The sequence below is a fragment of the Heptranchias perlo genome, chromosome 9 (assembly GCF_035084215.1).
Source record: "Heptranchias perlo isolate sHepPer1 chromosome 9, sHepPer1.hap1, whole genome shotgun sequence".
Lineage (NCBI taxonomy): Eukaryota > Metazoa > Chordata > Chondrichthyes > Hexanchiformes > Hexanchidae > Heptranchias > Heptranchias perlo.
Genome location: NC_090333.1, coordinates 70,909,335 through 70,929,003, shown reverse-complemented (window position 1 = coordinate 70,929,003; position 19,669 = coordinate 70,909,335). Strand labels below are relative to the sequence as shown.

Sequence of the window (19,669 nt, the reverse complement as noted above, 5' to 3'; positions counted from 1 at the left end):
GTGTGTGCCTGGTGGAGTTTCTAGGCTACACCAGGAATTCTGCCCATTATTCTCTGAGTAGGTCCGACAGAACTCTCCCCAAACAGAGAGCTAGTGTTAGTTCCCTTAGGCTCTAGTAAAGACCCCAAGGCTGCCCAGGACAGGTAATCAATCATAGAGGCAATCTATTACCTTTCTTAGGAGCCTTTACAAAAGTTGACACCCTTATCTCTTCAGCCTTTTCTGAGCCTCAGTCTCACCATCAGATCAGCTTGGCACCGCTCCCAATTTTCCAGCCAGCTGTCAAGGCGGGTCCCTCTCTGGCACCTGTACATGAGCAAGCTGCCAGCGCCATGTATTTCAATGAATCCTTCCTCTCACTTTTAGACATGGTCTACAGCGACGCCCATTAGATGGCCAGGAATTCTGCTCCACCTCACATCTGCTGACGGAGCAGGACTCCCAGAATTTCAGGCCTATGGAAAGAGGCCAATCAGCCCATCATGTCTCTTTATCTAAGTGCAGGTCATTTATATATATATATATATATATATATATAGTGAGAAGAGCAATGGTCGCAATGCTGACCCTTGGGGGGCCCCACTGTTTACATCCCTCTAGTCTGAAAAACCATCCATTAACCACTGTTCTCTGTTTTCTGTCCTTAAACCAACATCCTATCTGTGCTTCCACAATTCCATGTGCTTTAAGTAGCCCTGAACCTCCCCTGGTCAGACACAAATTGCCTTTCGCGAACCCACGATCACTGTCCTTAATTAACCTACATCTTTCTAGGTGAGCATTAATTTTATCCGATGTTATGGTCGCCAGAAGCTTACCCACTACTGATGTCAAGCTGACTGGTCTGTAATTCATCCCTTTTGTTCTTTTTGAATGCAGGTGTTACATTAGCAATGATGTGGAGATGCCGGTGATGGACTGGGGTTGACAATTGTAAACAATTTTACAACACCAAGTTATAGTCCAGCAATTTTATTTTAAATTCACAAGCTTTTGGAGGCTACCTCCTTCCTCAGGTTCACCTGAGGAAGGAGGTAGCCTCCGAAAGCTTGTGAATTTAAAATAAAATTGCTGGACTATAACTTGGTGTTGTAAAATTGTTTACAATTACATTAGCAAGCCTCCAGACCTCAGGCACAGCTGCTATATACGAGGATGTTTGAAAGATTGTGGTCAGAGCCTCCTTGAGCATTCTATGATACATGGCAATAGGGCCCAGGACCTCTTCCACTTTGAAAGTCATTTTTTTCAGTAGTACATCCTTATTTCCATGTATCCTATCTGACTGCCCCATCTTGTCTTGTGCCTTTTCATTCCCACTACCAAACTCTTCTGTGAAAATCAAGGCAGAGTAGTCATTCAGTATCTCTGCCATTCCTTTACCTTCCATAAGAATTCCTGTTCCATCTGTAATCAGCCCCACCCTTTCTTTAAATATTCTTGTATTTTTTATATGTTTATAAAATCTTTTGCTACTTTCCTTTTTGTTACCTGTCAGTCTTTCTCTGCGTCTTTTCTTAGTCTTTCTAATCTTTTCTGCTTTCCTTCTATATTCTCTACATTTAGTTGATTCTCTTTTGTATTATTAGGTCTACAAGGGAAGGGAGCTCATTAATGAGCAGAAGCATGTGACTCATTTCAGTTGTTACACTGTGTAATTTTCAGGATTTTGTCTTCATTGCTATTGCTTGGCTCAGTTTACCATCGGCAGTGTGACTGAACTCAAATATGTGTTTGTATCTCAGTGGTCAACAAGCAAAGTTACACTGATTTACTGTCTACCACACCATTGATTATTGCACTGAGTATAAAAAAACTGAGCATGGCCTGCCTATTGATTCTCTGACCAAAGGCTTTTTTTAGCAGGAGAAATTAAGAGACGCTGCTAATACTAGTGTCATGTATTTCCGTCTTTTCTTGGGCTGTTTTGCTAAGTGAGCCTGATTCTACTTAGAGGGAGTCTAAGTACCACTCAAAAAGGGAAGAGCTTGCTTTTATATAATGCTTGTCATAAACTGAAGACATCCGAAAGTGCAGCACAGCCAATGAAGTACTTTTGAATAAAATCACTGTTATAATGTAAGGAAACGTGGCAGTCAATTTGCACACAAGGTCCCACAAAAAGCAACGAGATAAATGTTGAGGAATAAATGTTGTCCAGGACATTGTGGAGTACAACCCCTCTTCTTCTTCAAAACAGTGCCAAAGGATCTTTTACATCCACCTGAAAAGACAGATGGGGCCTCGGTTTAATGTCGCATCGGAAAGATGGAATCCCTGGCAATATAGCACTCCCTCTGTACTGCACTGAAGTGTCAGCCTAGATTATGTACTCAAGTCTCTGGAATGGTTCTTCAAACCACGACCTTCTGACTCTGGCAAGAGTAATACCACTTATCCAAAGCTGACATCTATATTAAACATCTATCATCTGTTTTGCATCAGCCGAGGACCCAGCTCCTGAACACTATCCAGTGATCGCTGCTGGAAATTGCATGAGGGCAGGATTAGCCTTGGCTATGATGTCCTCTATGATGGAAGAGGCTCCCAACACTCACTGACAGCATGAAAATAGTGTTTAGCAAACCCTGCATTTGTTTGTGAAGAAATGCAGAATGCAAATCACATCATCAACTAGATCATGGCTAATCTGTACCTCAACTCCATTTACCTGCCTTTGCTCCATATCCTTTGATACCCATTCCTAATAAAAATCTATTGACATCGGTCTTGAAAATTTCAATTGACTCAAGATCCACAACCTTTTGGGGAAGATAGTTCCAGATTACCACTATTCTTTGTGTGAAAAAGTACTTCCTCATTTCACTTCAAAATGGCCTACCTCTAATTTTAAGGTTGTGCCCCCTTGTTCTGGATTCCCCACCAGAGGAAATAGTTTCTCTGTATCTATCCTATCGAATCTCTTCATCATTTTAAACACATCAAAGCACATAATTATGTCAGTCTGTATGATGTCATCAAAATTAAGTTGCTGCACAGTTTTAACCCCGTTTCTCCTACCCCCCACAAGAAGTTTTTCAAATATTTTCTCACCTACTCTGACTAGCCATTCTTGCCTTATTGCTAATGTGGATGCAATCATTGATCAATGAAGATGGGTATCAAAGTTACATAGAATTACATAGAATTTACAGCACAGAAACAGGCCATTCGGCCCAACTGGTCTATGCTGGTGTTCATGCTCCACAGGAGCCTCCTCCCACCCCTTATCAGCTTCATCAATGACCTTCCCTCCATTATAAGGTCAGAAATGGGGATGTTTGCTGATGATTTCACAGTGTTCAGTTCCATTCGCAACCCCTCAAATAATGAAGCAGTCCGAGCCTGCATGCAGCATGACCTGGACAACATCCAGGCTTGGGCTCATAAGTGGCAAGTAACATTCGCGCCAGACAAGTGCCAGGCAATGACCATCTCCATCAAGAGAGAGTCTAACCACCTCCCCTTGACATTCAACGGCATTACCATCGCCGAATCCCCCACCATCAACATCCTGGGGGTGTCACCATTGACCAGAAACCTAACTGGACCAGCCACATAAATACTGTGGCTACAAGAGCAGGTCAGAGGCTGGGTATTCTGCGGCAAGTGACTCACCTGCTGACTCCCCAAAGCCTTTCCACCATCTACAAGGCACAAGTCAGGAGTGTGATGGAATACTCTCCATTTGCCTGGATGAGTGCAGCTCCAACAACAGTCAAGGAGCTCGACACCATCCAGGACAAAGCAGCCCGCTTGATTGGCACCCCATCCACCACCCTAAACATTCACTCCCTTCACCACCGGCGCACTGTGGCTGCAGTGTGTACCATCCACAGGATGCACTGCAGCAACTCGCCAAGGCTTCTTCGACAGCACCTCCCAAACCCATGACCTCTACCACCTAGAAGGACAAGGGCAGCAGGCACATGGGAACAACACCACCTGCACATTCCCCTCCAAGTCACACAGCATCCCTACTTGAAAATATATCACCGTTCCTTCATCATCGCTGGGTCAAAATCCTGGAACTCCCTTCTTAATAGCACTGTGGGAGAACCTTCACCACACGGACTGCAGTGGTTCAAGGCGGCTCACCACCACCTTCTCAGGGGCAATTAGTGATGGGCAATCAATGCTGGCCTTGCCGGCGACGCCCACATCCCATGAACGAATAAAAAAAAACCTTTCTATTCCTTTCTCCCTCATGTACTTATGTAGGTTCCCCTTAAATGCGTCTGTGCTATTCACCTCAACCATTCCACGTGTTACCAAGTTCCACATTGCAACCAGTCTCTGGGTAAAGAAGTTTCTCCTTAAGTGTCATATTATCCTTGGAATCCCAGAGCTTTAAAATGTATGAAGCAATGAATAAACTTTCATAAAGGACTCCTGGTGGTGTATGCATTGAGGATGTGAATAAGTGAATAGCTGTATTGGGGATCCGGAATTACAATTGTAAATGAGCAATACATTTTAATGCATTGTACACAGGATCTGATCTTTGCACGGGCTGCACAAGGTCAGGTGTAAATGTGTTAATGGGAATATTACAGGAGATGCAAATGCGTTGATAAGATTATTTGTTTTCTGCACATTATCTGATCTGGGACCATTTCAAAAAAAAAGAAACCTTGCTCCTCCCTCTGACTCCCCGCACGTAGACAATGTTGTTTTGTGAAGGTTAGAGGTCGGTTTGATGCCTGATTCCTCAGACATGGCGCAGCGCTCGGATGCGGTGTTGGTGTCTTTAGCGGCGATTTCCCTCTTGGTAACGCCCGCCGCGTTGACCAGAGCCGGGCTTTACACTCATGCTGACCAGGTCACCCTCCTGGACCCGGACAACTTCGGCGGGATCCTGTACAACTCCAGCAACGCCTGGCTGGTGGAGTTCTACGCCTCTTGGTGCGGGCACTGCATCGACTTCGCTCCGTTGTGGAAGTCGCTGGCCAGCGATATCAAAGGTTTGGGCTGTGACTTTATTTAACCTGTAACGTGTGGGTAGGGAAAAGGGGACAGCAACTTAAAGCTCAGCCGACAAGAGACTGAAAGTTGTGCTGCTTCATGATTTTCCTGCATTGTAGACTCAGGTGCAGGTTACTTGAGATCTCTCTCTCTCTCTCTCCCTCGCCTCATTTACAGTGCTGTCAGTCTCTGTTACCCACAGAAAGTTGCTCCCAGTACTGGAGGGGGTGGTCCTAGACCCCCACTCCCCTGTCCCCAGCACCCCACCACCACTTACCTCTAGGTTTCCTGGTCCCCAGCCCCCTGGTTTCCCCACTTGCTCCAGTTCCTGGTCCCCTTTCCAGCATCCTAATTTCTTGGAGGGGGAACGGGACTTGGATACCAGTCTAGATACCAGAATTTTAAATTCTGTCCCTGACCGGTTACTTGTATGTATCAATGTGTGTGCACTGTACCACTGCACTATCAGCAGAATAATAGAAGGGACGCAGGGTTTGTGCTGGATGTTGAGGGAGGAGTGGGACAGATGACAGCATGAGTACAGAATGCAGATAATAAAAGAGACAAAAAGAATGTGAATAAACTTTTGGCAGTGAGATCACTGAATGTCCACGCAAAGGAGATAGAATAACGCTGAATAGGAACTAAAATGGAGAGAATAAGGTTGGAGGCTGAGATAACTTTCAAAGAAGCACTGTCGGGGCTGCCCCAATTCAGAGTTATTTGCAATGAGATTAGAGTGACCGTTTGCAAAGCCGTTTAAGCGTGTGATGTTCTTTCTGCTGTTTATGTTTCACGGTGAGTGTTGACACACCGTTAATCAGCATTGTAAATTGGATGCAATGTTGGCGGTGCAGTGGGTAGCGAGTGTGTCTTAAAGGGAACGCACTTGCTTCTGCTGGTCTGGAGATTGCCATTACATTTCTGTGCCTGGACAGTGCCTGAGAAGAGTCAGGGTTTATAGCAGCAGTTGTCAAACCAGTCGGTGTGGACTGTGGCATTCTATATTGTACAGTACTGAGACAGTGTGCATGTAAACCCTGAGTGTGCATGTGCGGAGCTATTGGCACTTTTGCTTGAGGGAGTTAGAATTTAAGGGGTTAAGCTGGTAATACCAGCAAAACAGGGTGCAATTATAATACTTTACAACATTTCCTACATTACAACAGTGACTACACTTCAAAAGCACTTCATTGGCTGTAAAGTGCTTTGAGATGTCCAGAGGTTATGAAAGGCGCTGTATAAGTCTAAGTTCTTTTCTTTTTACTAGTTTTGTATCGTAGAGAAGTGCTTCTCAGCAATGCAAAAAGTGACTGCACAACCACGGAGTGATCTGACTCCAAGGGTGCAGTGGTCCAAGACCCCCACGGGCGAGGCCATCACGCACCACCCTGGCTTATGCTCCATGTAGTGTCAAAGTGGGTTTCCAAAGTGCTCGGGGAAAGAAGGGTGGGTGATGGTTCCGCTCGACCTCCTGGGCATTTTATAAACTGAAGTCGAGATTCGTGTAATGTCTTGTGAGTGGCGCCACTCTTGGGCCACGCGCTCAAAAACATTTTAAGGATATCAATTGGTCTCGGGCGGTGTGGCATCGGCCGGCCGTTTTACACCTTGCCCGATATTCAGTCAAAACCACAAGAACGAATGTCAGTCGATTCCCTGGCTTACGTTACAGTCTCATAGGAGCACTGTTACGAAAAAGTTTTCAGCAAATTTTAGTTTTTAATTACAAAGGCTTCGGTATTGCCCTGGGAGGTGGGAGGGAGAGGGGTGGAGGGGCAGCATTAACAGTGGGGGAGGGTCTTGGAAGAGCTTTGAACAAATGTCATTTAATATAATTAATGTCTGGTTGCCCTCTCCAGCTCCAAACCTCCTCAGAATTGAGTGTGTTAGAAGAATAGATCCATTTGTCACTGTAAAAGGTATTTTCAAGTTGGCGCTGTCTGAAACAGACAGAAATATGGCGTTAGATTCCAGCACTTTGATGTCCTGCCTGGGTAACCTGGCCTCCCATAAAACAAGGAGGGCAAGTCAGGTAAAAGGGTTAATCAGCTTTGCAGGCGTAATAGTGCTCGATGCTCATAGACTAATTGTGAAGCAAAAAAAAAGGGTTAATTCCTTTTGCTGGATGATGAGTCCATCCAGTGGCAAATGATTAATGGAGAGACCATGTGAATCCCCTCTGTTGAATGATACTTGTATAGTGTGTCTGAGGATTGTTTGTTCTGCCAGTGCTGTACTCCAGAAGTGAAACTCTATTGACATAACAGTTCACATCTGTGTGGCTGACCTGGTTTACAGATTTGATATGGGTACAATCAAATCCAATGATACAAGTTTGAGGGGGCCCAATTTTCCCCTGTGCATTTAGCAGTGAGTATGCCCAGGAAATGTGCTAGAAACAACTGGAAATCCTAACCTCTCAGAAAGCCAATGGGGTAAAGTAATTTGTTGGGGGGTGGGGGTGGTTAGCTGGAATTAGAACAGAAAATGTACAGTGTGTGCTCTTCTAACTTTGTCTCCCTCCACCCCTCATGTGTCTAAATAAAGTCTCACTCACCTATCATCCCTATTCTCGCTGACCAACATTGGCTCCCAATCCTCCAACACCTCACATTTAAAATTCTCATCCTCGTGTTTAAGTCGGTCCATGGATTCGTCCCCTCCCCATCTCTTCCAGCCCTACAACCCATCTCCCCAAATGTGGAGATGCCGGTGATGGACCGGGGTGGACAAATGTAAGGAATCTTACAACACCAGGTTATAGTCCAACAGTCCAACTGTTGGACTATAACCTGGTGTTGTAAGATTCCTTACATGTCCCCAAACTCTCTGTTCTTCTGACAACAACTTCTTCTGCAACTCCTTCCCTTCCTTCACCCCACCATTGGCAGCCGTGCCTAGACCTCACACTCTGTAATTACCTTCCGAAATCCCTTTGCCTCTCCAGCTTCTCCTTTAAGAACCTCCATAAACTCACCTTTTTGACCAAACTGTTAGTCAACCCTCCTAATATCTCCTTTGGCTCAGTGTCCATTTTTATCTCCCTTATGCCTCTATGAAGCATCTTTTCTTCAGTAAAGGTGCTATATAAATGCAAGTTATGGTTGTGGATTCTGTACACTGTTGGAGGGTGCAGCCTTTTTCCTTGTGGTGGCATGACTCATATAGTATTTAAATAAAATTTAAATCGGTTTTAAATATGCAAAAGAGGCTAAAAAGATTTTAATATATAACCCATTGTGCAGGTGATGTGAATGAGTTAAAGCCCATCTGTTTTGGAATTCATTAAAGGAAACTTTGCAACACCTCGAGCAGAGACACCTTTCAAGTTCATGACTTTGCTTGACCATCAGTGAGATCCTAGTCTCACCTGCCTCACTGTGAAAGGGCCAGGCACTGCCCCATAGAGAGAGGGACATATCAAAGGAAGGGCGATAAAACACTATTAGGCCTATCAAGCCCACTCTGTCCAGACAATGATGCAATCAGGTACACGAACAATCCACCCCTTAACAATATAGTCTCTTGGAAGAGGGGAAAAAACAGGTGGGGGGGAGGGAAAGCTGGCCAATTCAGTTGGGAAATTCTGCTCTGACCCTATCAAGCAAAGCTGCAGGTGACCAGATGGTAGTCCATAGTCACCTGCGATTCTGAGGAGCTATCATCTAAAAACTGGAAATGCCCTGTTCTCTGCAGTTCCCCCTTAAAGGACTATAGCAAATGGCCACCTGGGCTGGGGAACCCCCCTCCATGGAATCACTGTTGTCCACCTCCAAGCAGTCAATTTCAGAACAGCATTCACCAGGATCTGAGAGAAAGCACCCCCCAGTCTTGGGTGATATGTAGTGACGACACCATGGGAGGCGGGGGGAGAGAAACTAATTCAAGAAAGAACGATGCTCTCAAAAATATTGCATCATTCAAGCATTGTGAGCAGGGCCAGCACTCTTAACAGGAAAGTGATTATGCCGACTTGTCCCAGTCAGTCATACTGAGAATGTTGGGAACATTCAACAATTTTGACCGCCTTCTGCCTGCTAATTAGCAGACCCCCGCTAGATACTGTACCTGTGAAAAACTTTTCTTAACAAGTTTGGACTCCACATTCAGTGACCGCTTTCATTTGTGCCAGAAAACTGTTGAACTCCAAGGTTTCGTATGTGCTGCGCTCCCTTGCACCAAACACACAGACTGTTGTGTGTTGCTTCTTTTACAAGTAAATAATGGCCCCTTGAAGTCATAAATCTGATTAACAAGGCTTCACGGTTTGCGGCCAACTGTTCCAAAAGTGTAGGTTGCTGTTTATTGGGATGGTACGGACTGACAAAGACTGATGGATCCTGCAGACAGTTGCTGGAGTAATGTCTGCCACACTCTAAACAGAGTCAAAGCTGCTGTAGGCCAAGAATTCCACCCCTACCCCATAACAAATGTCTGTTCTGATTCCGATCTGCTGGGCTGCCAAACTGAGAATAGTGCCAGACAGTCAAAGCAGCCGTTCACACCTGGTCAGTCTGGAGCAGGCAAGCAAAAGATAGGACGTGTGAAATAGGGCAATGGGGAGAGGGGGAGAGTGTGAGAGAAGGAAAGCAAGGAGTGGCACCAGTGAGAAGAGGTAAAGTAAGGGAGCAATGAGGGACTAATGGACCAGTGTAATTGAGGAGAGGGGGTGGGAAATGAAAGTATCTGCAACATGGGGTGGAAGAGCGGGGAGCAGCAGAAACAGGAAAGGGTGCAGTGAGGAGAGGATGTGGGAGAGGTGTAAAAACTTGTACCAAAAATTATAATGTTCAATAGTTCATGAGAGAAATAATGAAACAGAGCCATTCAAAGATAGGAAAAAAAGACTTGCATATAGCTCCTGAGAATCAACTTTTGAACTGTAGCCGCTGTTGTTATGTAGGCACACATGGCAGCCAATTTATACAAAGCAAGATCCCACAAATGGTAATTAGATGAATGGCCAGCTAATCAATTGTGTTGGTGAGGGTTGAACGAGAACTGTTGGCCAGGACGTCAGGAGAACTTGTTCTTCAAATAATGCCATGGCATATTTTAATGTCCATCTCAAGAGGCAGACAGAGCCTCAGTTTAGGATGGCATGTCTGACAATGGAGCATTCACTCAGTACTGCAGACGTGAAAACCTATGCGCGTTAGACAGCAGCTGATTCCTCCAATTGTCGGCTCTTTACCAGTCTTTAAACTACAGCTCTCCATGTCAATTGACACCTCTTATTGGCATTGAAATGGCTCTATAGAGCGTACTGCCTTGTGTACACTTGATGGCATTTATTAGTAGGCTTCCATAACTTCTCCTATTGAAAGGGGAGATGCCAGTTCTCAACCCTACCATGTTTACAAGGGAAGTCTGACCTTCAGGATCCCCTTTTAAGGAGTGCATTTTATAAAGGGTGAACACATACTGCAGTGCATAACGAAGCAGTAACACATCAAGGGGAGCTGATGTAAACAATAGGAACCCGGTCATGGTTATATGAACCATTGGATGCATTGCATCCACAAAAGAATCGAGCTGGTGGTGTTATAATACCACACGTGACATTTGTGGTCTTGAGTCTTGAGCATACTCCCAAAAATCATATGCCATACAATTTTACAAAGTTTAAAAAAAAGTTGCAATGTTGGTGACGCTCCTTTTTAAATGCCGGTGAGAATTTGAGGGCAAACTACAAGGGGCGAGATTATTTTTAGTAAAGCTATTTGCTAACTCTGTGTGGTATTTGATAATGTTGCCACATGCTGACAGCTGCACAAATCACAGTTTGTAGTCACCACCTGGTTCTTCAACTGGTAACAGTCAGTCCAGAGCTGAGAATCAGGAAGCTCCTGTAACTCTTTAACCACCTAACACCATCAGACTACATTCCTGCCTTCAGCTTCACGGAGCAAAAGTGGTTTTGTTTCTTGGAAAATTTGTTTTGCGATTTTAAAAAAAAGTGATCCAAAACCAGGATTTGTGCCAGCTGTATAAATGACATCAATTACAGTATTCTACCGGCAGAACTGAACAGCGAGTCATAAATAGAGGCACAATTACAGCACTGCTGGTGTACGAGGCTTCCAAAGTCAATCTCAACTGATGATGTGGAGATGCCGGTGATGGACTGGGGTTGACAAATGTAAGGAATCTTACAACACCAGGTTATAGTCCAACTGTTTTATTTGAAAATCACAAGCTTTCGGAGGCTTTCTCCTTCGTGACACTCACCTGACGAAGGAGAAAGCCTCCGAAAGCTTGTGATTTTCAAATAAAACAGTTGGACTATAACCTGGTGTTGTAAGATTCCTTACAAATCTCAACTGAAGCAACTATGAGCAAATGGGAGGGGAGGAGGATCCCATACCATCTAGGTGCTAATGAAATATAAGGACATGCTACAGTACACATCACTGCTTGGAATTGATCAGGTGAAAGGCAAGGGAGAAGCATTCCACTTTTCACTGTAAGATTATGCATTTTAACATGACCAGCTTGATTGTTTTGAGGATGTGATATCGAGTGATACTGGGAGATAGGGAGGTAAAGGTCCAGAGGAGAGCTACAAGAATGATTCCTGGATTAAATAAGCTCAGCTACTCAGATCGCCTGAGGGGGTCAGAGAGGAATTTTCCAGAGTATTTTTTCCTTTATTGGCCCTGGGTTTTTTCGCTGGTTATTTTGCCTCTCCCAGGAGATTACGTGGGGTGGAGGGAGGAAGGAGGGAGGGTTTAGTCATGATGCTCTGGCTATCGTGGTGGGTGGGGCAGGCTTGATGGACCAGCTGGTCTTTATCTACCCGTATGTAACACCTCCCCGGGGGTCCGTGCTCCAGGGGATACAGCATTACTCCCTTGGTATTCAGACGACAAGTGACAAATAAGACCATTGTTGGATTGTGTCGGTTTGTGCTAAAAGTGTAATAAATTCCAAAGAATTGTTTTACACAATGTATGTATCATGAAATACATTTAGTATGTAATCCTACATCCTGCACAAATTATAAGTCTGTATCGGGGATTTTTACTGGGGACAGCCACAGACATCCAGCATCTTAAGGTGATCAGCAGGGAGATATATATTCCAGAGACACAGCTCACCCTTGGTTTGATGTGGAGATGCCGGTGATGGACTGGGGTTGACAATTGTAAACAATTTTACAACACCCTTGGTTTGAGAGGACAGGGTAAGGGCTTGCCATTGTCTCCGCTCCCAGAGAGATTAAGTCGTCAGCAAGATAGCATCACTGACCCATCCATATTGTAAAGAATCTTACAACACCAGGTTATAGTCCAACAATTTTATTTGAAAATCACAAGCTTTCGGAGGCTTTCTCCTTCGTCAGGTGATTCTTTACATTTGTCAACCCCAGTCCATCACCGGCATCTCCACACCATCCATATTGATGAGGGTAAGGGCTTTGCCATTGTCTCAGTTCCCTGAGAGATAACAGCCCATCTCCTCTTGATGAGGTTGAATACCTCGCCATTGTCCCATGTCGTTAGCAGCATCAAACCATCTCCTCCTGATGAAGTTAAATGTCTTGCCATTGTCTCAGCAAGTTGATGATTTCAGGTCAGAGTCCCTTTTGTCAAGCTGATGGTCTATGTCTGGCATCAACTGTGCTGAGGATGTTTAGCCAGCTCACCGCAGGACTTCCCACTAGCAGTGTACAAAACACAGCTCAAACCAAGGTTCAGTGTCGGGGATTGATCCAAATGAACTGACATTTGTTGGTTTAAATCCTTGAAGGATGCACACAAGGAGTGTCTGAAAACCGGATTAAATGTTGCTATTGAAAACACTAAGCCCTCCCACTGTTAGACCAGAGCAGTGAAGAGCAACGTATGATGTCCACAGACCGAGGGTAAATTGGGTTTACAGTATTAGTCTGAATTATTAGTGATTTGAATTCCAAAGTGCCATAAGCAAGAACTAAATTTGTAAATCAGATAGTTCAAATGTAATGGCGTACCTTTTGACTGAAGTTTTGGAGTTGCAATTCATTAGAGATGCAGATCAGTAGGTCCCTTCTGTGAGGGGCCCTTAACCTTATCTCTGTATTCTGGGGTCGTGACCATCTTGATCAGAAACAAGGATGCTGATTCAAGAGTCAATTGTTAATGGAACCTGGAGCCTGATCTGTTTGCGTTGAGCCATTGTCTTGCTGAATTTACAACAGAGAATTTTCACATCGTTCACCTGACGAAGGAGGAAGCCTCCGAAAGCTTGTGAATTTAAAATAAAATTACTGGACTATAACTTGGTGTTGTAAAATTGTTTACAATTGTCAACCCCAGTCCATCACCGGCATCTCCACATCATTACAACAGAGAGATATCTGCTGTATAATAATCTGCAGTTTTTGATGTAGCACTTGATCCTGGCTCCAGAAGAGGAGGCTGAATGCAGCATTAACTTCCTTTGGTTTTGTTTTAGCTGACCAGACTGTACACCTTTTCAGCGGCTCGGTTGGATGGCTGGTCAGTCTATGAAACGTGTGTACGACTAAGCAACTTGGCCTCTTCCCATACTCGTTATTGCTTAATTTGCACAGCCTGCCAAGATCAATTCTTGCTGCATCTGTACAAGTCCTGCATCAGTATCTGAGGCCCTGATTATTTTATAACTTGATTGTGTAAGATTCTCCACCGGACACTTTTGGAGGGGGCCTCCTCTTTTGTTCTTGAAGGTGTGGAAATAGAGATTCCTTGTGGACAATCACCTCACCACACTACCAGAGTAAAGCTGCTGATGTCTTTTAGAAAGTGGCTGATGTGTACAGAGCCGATTTGGATACTGTAGTTTAATTTGGGTTCTGTATTGCAGTGTTATAAATGGCTTTTTTTTCAAAAAATATACTTTATTCATAAAATTTGCAGCAGTACATACAATACAGTTGTCATATCACATTCCAAATGTACACAATACAGATTATACAATTTGCAGGTTACATCAAGTACAGTTCAGTGAACACATTGGACATAATTACAGTTCATGACACTCCAGGGTGCCTCATTGCATCACAATCAATACAGGTGATTCATTACAGATACATTACAGATTCATAACAGGTACATTACATCAATTTGAGTTTTACATTCTGCCCGAGGGGGTTTTCCCTGATTTCAGCCCCTCGATATACAATGGCGGGAAGGCTCTAAACAGTTGCCTTTCCCCACAGAGCCTTTGCGGCGGCCGCACCCATCTTCAGTGCATCCCTGAGCACGTAGTCCTGGACCTTGGAATGTGCCAGTCTGCAACACTCGGTCGAGGACAGCTCCGTGCACTGGAAGATCAGCAAGTTTTGGGCAGACCAAAGGGCGTCTTTCACCGAGTTGATGGTCTTCCAGCAGCAGTCGATGTCCGTCTCAGTGTGCGTCCCCGGGAACAGCCCATAGAGCACAGAATCCTGTGTCGCCCATCTCCTTCTGGAATGTGCCTTTGCAAAGAAGGTCTGGAGGGAGATGCAGTCGAGCAGTTATAAATGGCTATTAGGTTTGTTTTTTCCTTCAAATTTTGGTTCCTTATGCCCAACCGCCGTCAAGTGTGCATGCTAGGCCCAGGCTGGCTATGACTTAAATAGGTGGTGGCGGGGTGGGGGAGGGGGTGGCGGGGAAGGAGTCCTGCTCTCTTGGCTGTGAGTAATTAGTTCTGGTTGTTGGATGCTTGGCCTGGTCATTAGTAAATAAGATTGGAATATCTGCCCAGTTTTTCCTTTGGGAGTGGCCTGAGCTTGGGACTTCTCCTTTATTTTAGATTTGGCAACAAATCGGGGATTAGGACCAAATGGTAATGTTCCACACTTCAGATGGGTTTATGTAGCTTCTGTTTGGAAGGTTTCTTGTCTGGTGATAAAGATCTATGTAAATTCTCGCCATTCAGTGATGGGTTCTATAATGTGATTGTACTGTGGTTTGGGGCTTGTTTAAACAACCCCTCCAATCTCCCCCCCCCCCACCCCACTACAGAATTGGAGTCCAGTGATTCGGAGTTTTTTTGTACATTCTAAAGTTAATAAATGGCACAAATTAAGAGTTTCCCTCAAAGTTAAGGGACTTCATTTTCCTGTCTCGAGAGGGGGAAACGTTGATTACTTTCCCGGAAGAAACATACTGTGCCGTCCAGAGACTCAACTGAATGACGTAGACCAGACTTCCCTAGAGAGTGAATGGGGCTGCCTCTCTCCCAGATAAAAAGGAGTGCTCAACTTACTTCCTAAGGACGTTCTCCCTTCCCCGCAAGATAAAGAGATGATGGTAGGCTTCAGACTGCTACAAGTTCCAGATACTGACTCTCAATCCTTCATTAGCCAATTCTATTTAGTATGTACCCCTCAAGTATGCTGCACTGGAGTGGCTTGGTGTAGAACTTTGTATCATAAATTCCCAAGTGGACAAGCCACCGGTGGGGTGCTGGGGATGTGGATCTGGTGGAAGTGTGGTGCAAGCAGATAGCCTTAAGAGTTCAACGTCTACTCCAGTTTTCTTGATTCATGTTCAAAGCTTCATTTTATCTTCTTTCCTCCCTTTCTGTTTGTGGCGTGTTCCTAATGACAAGGGTTGTGCATGTTAAACTGTGTACAGGATCATTCTCCTGTTATGCTTGGCCAAGCCACTACTGCGTGGAACCTCGCCAGACTTGGCTGTATAATTTTTGCACTAATCAACGCACCACACTGAGACTCCAAACAGTAAGAGGAGAAAGAAACGCGGAGAGCCAACTCTAGTGTAAACTAATGGGCCTCTGGTGTAACACTCACCGCAAACAATCGCCACTTAACCCACTCCAGCAATACAGCCAGACCATCAACAAGCAAACATGCAATTAAAGATGTGAAGTGAAAGCCAATCCATGAAAAGGAAAGGCGGAACATGACGTCAAAGAAAGTCAAGGGGCAATTTGGCCCCTCACTAAGCAGCAAGTGCTCAATTACAGGCATCACGAGTGAACAATTCATTCCGGTTAGACATTCCAGACAAGCAGCACATCAAAGGTCCTTGACAACAGCTCCCTGCATAGAATGCTTTGATTGTTAGCTCAAATAGAAGTGGTAGAAATAAGGTTGCCAACTCTGGTTGGACGTTATCCTGGAGATTTCAATCACATGACCTCCTGCCTCTTAACTACTCCCACGCCATTGGTTAGAAACATAGAAAATAGGAGCAGGAGTAGGCCATTCGGCCCTTCGAGCCTGCTCCGCCATTCAATATGATCATGGCTGATCCTCTACCTCCAATTCCATATTGCTGCTCTCTCCCCATACCCCTCGATGCCTTTTATGTCTGACACATCCATCCATCCGGCACTCCGCCTTCCAACATTGGGGAAAAAAAGGTTGTATGGCTGACGACAAGAATTGTCCAGTCGGGTAATGAAGAGTCTGTTCGCTTTCCCCGCCGGGAGGTGCCGTCTTTTGGATGCGATGTCTGCCATCTCAGGTGGACATAAAAGATCCCAAGGCACTTTTTCGAAGAAGAGCAGGGCAGTTTTCCCTGGTGTCCTGGCCAATATTTATCCCTCGACCAGCATCACTTAAAAAATAGATTATCTGGACATTATCTCGTTGTTGTTTGGGAGAGCTTGCTGCGCGCAAATTGGCTGTCGTGTTTCCCACATTACGGAGCTATTGGCACTTTCATTTGAGGGAAGTTAGAATATAAAATATTCAATGGGGTTAAGCTGGTAAAACTAGCAAAGCAGAGCACTATATAAATGCAAGTTCTTTCTTTCTGCACATCAGCACAGATTAGATTGGTAACTGGGCGCATGAAGGACTGGTGATCTGAAAATGTGCCCTGTTACTTTGTAGCAAAGTGTGTAGAACTGCACTGTGTTGTACTTTTCTGGAGGAAGTGTGATGTAAAAAGGTAGCTGGGGAAGGGACTGATGGCACAGCAACAGAGGAGCAGAAAACACTGAGTTTTGTGCCTGAGGTTGTCAGTTGATGGCAAGTTCTACTGTGAACCTCTCCTGCACCATCTGCTTTCCCACTCGGTCTAGGAATTGCATACGGGAGTGAGGCAGGAATTTCGAAAACAAAGGGGGCAATTCTAACTTAACCCGCTTGTCGGGAACCTGATGAGATCGGGAGCAATGAGGGGTTCATGCCAAATGGAATTGGCTATTGACGAGGTTTTATACCTTGCCTGATTTTACTCTCCACTGAAGTCAATGGAAAGTGATATCGGGCGGCGTGTAAAACCAGCATTCCGTCCGATCCCGCTGGTTTCTCGCTCAGCGAGTTCGGTTAAAATTACCCCCGGAATATCACTGCCCCCTGTATCTCAGTTGGACATTGCCGCTGTGCCATCTCGAGCTGACTCATACAGGTCAGAAAAGTCCCAGGTTGGATCCCCAGTCTGTCGTGTGTTAGCTGGTCTCGGACGGAGTGGCTTGAGGGACAGATTTGGCCTCAGTGCTCCAGGGTTAAGGTGTTGGATAATAAGCCTGGTTTCCCACTCCTGAGAAGTATCCAGTGCCTCTTGCGTTGGGTCAGGACAGGACCGGGTTTGGCTCAGATGCGCTCGTGGCCGACTGCCTGCCAACATTCCTGGCCTAGGCTCGTGTGTGGGGGGAAGAAAAGCCACTTGGGTGAGAAGCCAGGGCCTGAAACCACCCCCCCAGTGGAAGCCAGCTCCTTCAGCAGAGGGAAATCAAAATGCTGACAAGATAGCTCTTTTTCCAAATCCCAGAAGGATTTGAGATTGACAGCTCCAGATGGCATCGGCTGATGCTGAAAGCTGCGGCATTATGGTATTTATGCAGGGCCTCCTGTATTGCTCTGTGTGGTGGCTGGACAAATAAACAGCAGTTCCTCGCACAGTGCTAGACCCAGGCAGTGCCAACATATCAACGGACAATGGAGAGGAGAAAAATAACACTGAGCGAAGGCTGTAGAATCCTTGAAATGGTTTGTTCGACAGACATTCACGAATAGTTGAAAGATTTTCAAAACCAGGCACATTTTCTTTTGAGTGTTTTTTTAAAAATAAAATGTCATTCCAAGGTTACGCAGAAAAATTAATATTTTCCAAGTTGCTGAAATTATTTATTCAGGCATTTCCACCTGCTGCTTTCACAGATTAATCGTCTGGGCCTTTTTGAAGGCCACTCCCTTCACTGAGGGGGACAAGAGTTGAAACAGTCACGTATGGCTTGCATGATGCTGATATACAGAGTAACAGGATTTCCCTCTGACCACCACCTCCCCCTCCCCCGCCCTCCTCTAACTCACATTGATGCACAGTTCCAGGAACCAGCTGCCCTCCTGCTACCTCACCCAAGCAGCCATTGTCCGTGTCTGCGGCCAAACGGTGAGTGCCGGCAGGAAACCCGACAAAGGGGCATCGCAGCCGAGCCTGATCCCTCTTCTTGCCCGCTCTCCGCCCACTGAGCCAGCTGGAGAGCTCTGATCATAGGGTTTTACGTGACAATTATTTAAGGCAGTTGGGGAAACTTTTTGTCAGTTCTTGTCCACCACTTCTCTGTGATGACTGTGTACCCGTTTCAAAATGAGGAAACTGTTGAGAATGTAAATTTACATAATATTACAGATAAAGGCTGCAGTCCCTTGTGCCTGTATGACGAGGATGAATTCGACACACAAGTCAAACACTTGAAGCTTTATTAAAGGTTAAATGAACCTGAACGTACAGTCAATCATCAAGATAATATCATTTGCAAGCGGCACACACGTTGCAGCCAGTTCAACCCTCCAGATGCCTCCCTTCTTCGCCTCCCAACTTATGGTTATGGTTTCACTTCATTTATACTGTTTCCAAACTCTGTTATTCCGTAGGCATCTGCATTCCATAACCCTTTACCCACTCTCGGTATCGTCCCATATCAAATTATCCTTGACCTGTATGTTCCTCCAAAGTTGCACACAAAGTGCTGATGTTTGGGTTAGAGAGGCCTAATAAAACTGAGTCTCCAATTGTTGGGGGAGGGAGGGGAGGGGGTTGAGGGCTAATAAAGTGAATCTAAATGTAAACATGTTCCAGCTGGCCTTGGAGACTGTAATACACTGTCAGTCTTTCAATTGTAGAGTTTTCAAACTATAGAAATGATCTAAAATGGCAGCATCGTGCAAAATGGATTTCTTAACTATTTCTCAATCTTAAATCTCCAATAAAACCTCTTTTTAAAAAAAAGCTTTATTTAAAAAAAATCTCCAGCTGTTCTCATTTCTGCAATCGACACAATTCCTCATTCAAAGTCTTCATGCTGAAGTGATTGTGGCTATTTAACTGACAGTGGTGTGTGTCCTCTCCTTTAATGTTCATCTGAAAGATGTGGAGATGCCGGTGATGGACTGGGTTGGACAAATGTAAGGAATCTTACAAAACCAGGTTATAGTCCAACAAATTTATTTTAAAATCACAAGCTTTCGGAGATTATCCCCTTCATCAGGTGAATGAGTGAAAAGGTTCTCAAATCACATATCTTATACTAGGCTGGGACAGCATCACACCAATCAAAAGGTGTCGTTGTTGTTCAAACAGGCCAGTCACGGAGAATAGCACGTCCCAGTTCACTGGATATACATTGTGTCAATTACACAGACAGACAGAAAGAAACCCAAATGGCAGAGAGAGAGAGAGAATATTAAAAAAATAACTTATTTTTCCCTTTTTGCTGGTGGGGTTACGTGTAGCGTGACATGAACCCAAGATCCCGGTTGAGGCCGTCCTCATGG

At 44.9% G+C, this 19,669-nt stretch overlaps 1 protein-coding gene across 1 annotated transcript in view; it reads left to right on the top strand.

Annotated features, from left to right (window-relative positions):
* Positions 1 to 4,691: 4,691 nt before the first annotated feature.
* The window catches only part of qsox1 (quiescin Q6 sulfhydryl oxidase 1), a 119,693-nt gene continuing 104,715 nt past the window's right edge, over positions 4,692 to 19,669 (top strand). Inside the window, exon 1 of the mRNA XM_067990735.1 lies at positions 4,692 to 4,964. Coding sequence (XP_067846836.1) covers positions 4,700 to 4,964 — 265 coding nt within the window. The 5' untranslated portion in view covers positions 4,692 to 4,699. The remainder of the gene's footprint in view (positions 4,965 to 19,669) is intronic.